Here is a 4,656-nt window from a genome sequence, read left to right as displayed (position 1 = left end):
ACTGCCCTCTGTTCAGAGAAACCACGTGATATCGAGGCAAAATAAAACACTGAACAGTAGGCCTGTAGACACCGTTTAGAAAGCAATTGTTGTCTTATAGCGCCGCCTAGTGGAGACTAACAGCTGCTAGAGCGACTTAAAATCGCATGTTTTAGAGAAATATATCACTTTTAGGTCGTTTGGTGTTTAATCACAGAGGTCACGAGACTGTTTGATGATGTCTTTGATAATGATTTGTGTTATATAGATTAGTCTGAAACAGCAGCTGGTGCGCATGCGCTCTAAGCGCTCGGTTAAACCGAAAGTAAAGTGAAGCGATGTTTTGGGGGAAACCCGACAGATCTTTAACAGCAGAACGGAACACCTACTCTCAGAGGCATCGTTTTAATAAACAGAGCAACGATGTCTGAGATTTCGACCATATACAAGCTATCTATCGTCGCTTTTGCGTTGTTTTGTTCTGGTAAGTTTTGCTAATCGACGCCACTTTCTCTTCACAACATGAAGCTGCGCGCGTTTCTCATTCTCACGTCTGTTATCTTTCAGCTTCCGGTTCTGTGTGTCCGGTTCTGGAGTGCTGGTTTGTTCAGGAGAAGCCGGGTCATGGAGGAGGTTTCTCAGCTCCTCTGAGTCAAGAGAAGTCTCTCCTGTTCATCACAACTGAAGCCTTCAGTGAAGACATCATATCTAAACTTCAGCCTCCTGCAGACATCAGTCCATCCAGGATTTATTATGTGACTGGTCAGTGATCATAAAGAAAACTGTGTCTATCTGTGAACTCTATAAGCTGTGTTCAGTATGTCACGACCTTAAATCAGTGAGGATTTGCATAATTTGTGCTTTAAATAAATGCTGTGCAATGCATTCTGTAATGCTTATGGTTATTATATGATATTTTATGATACACCATTCTAAAACATGACCAAATACTGTATTTAAATGCACTCATTAGTTCAGAGCTGATCTTGAATGCTGGTCCTCCTCCAGACGCCGCTGGCTCGTTCTGCAGTGCTGCTCTGAATCCTCCCAAAGGCTCTGTGAACAAACCCAAGTGTGAGGTTAACCCCTTCATGCCTCACGCCTCTATGGTCAGGTGGGCGTCGGCTCTCACTGACTCCGCCCAGAGCCCGGTCTATCTGCAAGCCGATTGGTTCTCGGTGGCAGCACAAGGCCTTGACCGACAGCTGACTCTGTCCAACATCATGAGAGCGCCTTCAGCTTCGAAAGAGCCGCGAGGTAAAGAGCCCACATTTCTATAATAATAATAATAATAATAATAATAATAATAAATAGCCTATATATAAACACACACAATAATATAGTGGATATATATGCATAACATATTATACAATAAATTATAATAATTGTTGTTGAGAGCCAGAAGGTAGAGCATGTTTCTTGTGTATTTCATAACAATTGTATTAATATATTGCAAAACTGCATATGATATGAAATACTTTATATGGATGCAATAGGTTATATAAAAATCCTAATAAATGCATATAATTTAAATATTTAAATATATATTTTTAATAAAGCACATTAATAAAATGTACTTATCTGAACTGTTGCTTCGTCTAAGCCCTGTCTGTGAAACCAGGTTAATATGTATTTGTATTTTTACAATTGATTTGTATTTCAATTAGATTTTGCGTCTATATGTCTAATGAAGCGAAAAAAAAACAAAACGCTTTGCATTGCAATACAATTTCCAATGGATGTATTTTATCATTGGAGTCTCGACCCGTCTGAGTTGAGCACTGTCTTTCTTACCTCTCTCTTTTCCTCAGTGCTCCTCAGCGTCTCCAGTCAGACTCCGGCGGTCCGCTCTAGACTGGGAGAGCCGGTTCTGCTGGACTGCGGGTTCTGGGTGGATCCGTCTTCTCCGCTTCACGGCTCTGGATTCTCCATCGAGTGGCGCTACCAGTTCAGAGGTGAAGGACGGCTGGTCCTCGCTCACGACGGCAAGAACGACCGCTTCGCGGAGACGTCAGAGACCGGAGCCGACCTGGACGTCCCAGGCCTCTACGAGACAGGAAACGCATCGCTGGTTCTGGAGGAAGCTCAAGTGAGGCACTCGGGAACCTACATCTGCTCGGTGTATCTCCCTCACCTGCTGGCTCAGGTGGCCGTGGAGCTGGAGATAGTGGGTGAGATGACGACGGCGTGAGTTCATACGATGCTGCGGCAGCAGCGTGTTTCAGTCACCGAGTAACCCGAGCGTGTTTCCCCTCAGAGCCTCCGTCTCTGGCCGTCTACCCGTCTCCTCTTCCTCTGCTGGTTCCTGGTCAGGTGCTGCCGGTTCAGTGCGAGGCGTCTGGGTTTGCTCCTCACTCTCTGGAGCTGAGCTGGGAGTTCAGGGCGGCGGACGGGACGTCCCGCTCTCTGGGTCAGGGCAGCGTGACGGGGCACAGGCAGGCGTCCGACGGCACCTTCAGTCAGAGCAGTCGCCTGGAGCTGGACTCGGGGAAGCTGGGGCTCGGTCGAGGAGGAGACGTCGTCTGCGTGTCCAAACACGAGGGAGAGACACGACGAGCTGCCGCCGCGCTCAGTGTCATCGGTGGGTGACGCTCTTATCTGAAAGAGCGCTCCTGTCTCTCAGGGGGTCTCGGTCTGACGTGTGGTTTATGTTCAGGGGTCAGCGCTCCTTCTATCGAGGACTCGATGGCGATGGTCGCTGTAGCACTCGTTCTTTACGGCATGATAAAGTTTCTCTCCTGGACGTTCAGCTCGTCGGGTGAGTCGCTTCTTTCTCATCGCTACAGTCTTTGATTTTTTTTCCTGGTTTTAATGCATTAGAAAAGTTTGTTCTGAAGTAAGAAATATTGTATTGCAGTGTATACGTGACCCCGGAGCACAAATCCAGTCTTAAGTCGCTGGAGTAGATTATAACCAAAAATACACTGTACGGATCAAAATGAATGAATTTTCTTTAAAGCCAAAAATCATGAGGATATTCAGTAAAGATCATGTTCTATGAATATATTCTGTAAATGTCCTAATGTAAATATAACTAAACTTAACTTTTAATTAATAATATGCATTTCTAAAACTTAATTTGGACAACTTTAAAGGCGATTTTCTTAAATTTTAATTTTTTTACATTTATCAGAATAGTATCTCAGTCACATATTGTCCTATCCATCAAACCATAGATCAATAGAAAGCTGATTTATTTAACACACATTTTACCTTTACGACTGGTTTTGAGGTCCAGCTTCACATATGGACTAAAATTATGTTTATAATTGGGTTTTATTTATATTTTGTTTTCTCATAGACTCCAGCGACGCAGATTTAAAGGATAAGGTAAACTTTTACGTTTCATTCATCTTTGGTTTTGATGTATAACTGTTTGTTTGATTATTGTATGTCTTCGTCTCTTCTCTAGAAGGAGAAGTAAATCTGGAGCTGGAAGGATTTTAAGGCTGAAGAAAGAGCAGTGATCTTATAAAGAATAGTTCAGTTTCAGTCCTTGCTTAAAAACCTCAGGCTGCTGTACATGTGCTCGGGTTGGTTTTTCTGTGCAAGTTTATTTTAATTTAAAGATTTTTAATGTCCCTTGCAGAAAACCGTGATTTTGTCATGTAAAATGTTAACTGGTTGTATTATAAATTCTTCAGGTTTTGAGCTTTGTTAAACAGAACGTGGTTGACGTAAACTAGGATGTTACCTGCCTTTGTCTCTTCACCTCTAAAGATGGAGAAAGGAGTCAGGAAGCAGATTATTCATCTCTTACTTTGTGTTATAAACAGATGAAATACAGAGGATATGTCACACATCCGATCTCACCGTTTCATTACTTCATTTTCTCAAACATGGTCTTTATGTCGCTGCATTCTTTGTAATATTTCAATTGAAAGTCAAGTGTTGCTTTATTGCGGTCCAGACATCAAAGCAATGATCAGAAGAAACGGGAGGCACTTGAGCTAAATCTAAAGTGTTGAATACTTACCATACTTCAGTTGTTTCTTTTTAATAAATGCACAGATGTTCCTGAAGTTCTGTCTTCACGTCAGCGTCACGAGGTGCGGGGTGTAGATTAATACGAGGAAATTAACTCAGTCGTAGTATCAGGCTGCATGCAACATAACAAAACTGAAAAAGTGAAGGGTGTCTGAATACTTTCTGAGTGCCCTGTGCTTCTTTGCAAATATTAAGGATGATTTAATAAAATAAAATGAAGGGGATGAGTTTATTTGTTCCTGAAATACAAAGCACTAAAGTTGAACGTGTTCTTCTGCGTGGACTGATCGTCTCATTTTGCATTTAATGCATATTATTCACTGAACTACTGAGATGTTTTAGGGACTAACACTTAATACATTTTGAGCGACATTATATTAGCAAATGAAAACTAGTGTAAAAAACGACATAATCGTTTGTATGAATGGACCAAAGCAATCACAACTTTGTGAAACTGCTGTTATGATGTTCATAAATGAGTATAATATGAAGAGACAAGAATAGTTTTGAGAAGTTTATTTCTGATATGAGAAATGCAAGAAAGCCGTTGATAAAGAGCAGTTTTGGCAATTTCTAAACACTTTTATTCCACACTTTCCATATGTTTGAAAACTCTGTCCAAGGTTATTTAATTCATATAGCACAAGTAGTTCTCTTTAAAACTACTTTCAGGCTTTGATTTACAGCCGT

The 4,656-nt window shown here is 41.6% G+C and overlaps 1 protein-coding gene across 1 annotated transcript; it reads left to right on the top strand.

Annotated features, from left to right (window-relative positions):
* The first annotated feature begins 292 nt into the window (after nt 1–292).
* LOC122335223 (tapasin-like) lies at nt 293–3,786 on the top strand. The gene is made up of 8 exons (XM_043233037.1): nt 293–463; nt 547–741; nt 988–1,236; nt 1,791–2,150; nt 2,237–2,560; nt 2,636–2,737; nt 3,281–3,309; nt 3,392–3,786. The coding sequence occupies exons 1-8, from the start codon at nt 403–405 to the stop codon at nt 3,401–3,403; spliced, it is 1,332 nt and encodes a 443-aa protein (XP_043088972.1). The 5' UTR covers nt 293–402; the 3' UTR covers nt 3,404–3,786.
* The last annotated feature ends 870 nt before the right edge of the window (nt 3,787–4,656 follow it).

The sequence above is a fragment of the Puntigrus tetrazona genome, unplaced genomic scaffold (assembly GCF_018831695.1).
Source record: "Puntigrus tetrazona isolate hp1 unplaced genomic scaffold, ASM1883169v1 S000000746, whole genome shotgun sequence".
In the NCBI taxonomy this organism is placed as follows: Eukaryota; Metazoa; Chordata; class Actinopteri; order Cypriniformes; family Cyprinidae; genus Puntigrus; species Puntigrus tetrazona.
This window is presented reverse-complemented; position numbering and strand designations above follow the sequence as displayed.

What these genes read in the sequence shown, in the direction of transcription:
- LOC122335223 (XM_043233037.1), top strand. Translation starts at nt 403, where the DNA reads ATGTCTGAGATTTCGACCATATACAAGCTATCTATCGTCGCTTTTGCG. An exon ending in TTTTGCGTTGTTTTGTTCTG is followed by an intron (nt 464 to 546) that starts GTAAGTTTTGCT and finishes GTTATCTTTCAG; the next exon opens with CTTCCGGTTCTGTGTGTCCG. An exon ending in CGCCGCGCTCAGTGTCATCG is followed by an intron (nt 2,561 to 2,635) that starts GTGGGTGACGCT and finishes GTTTATGTTCAG; the next exon opens with GGGTCAGCGCTCCTTCTATC.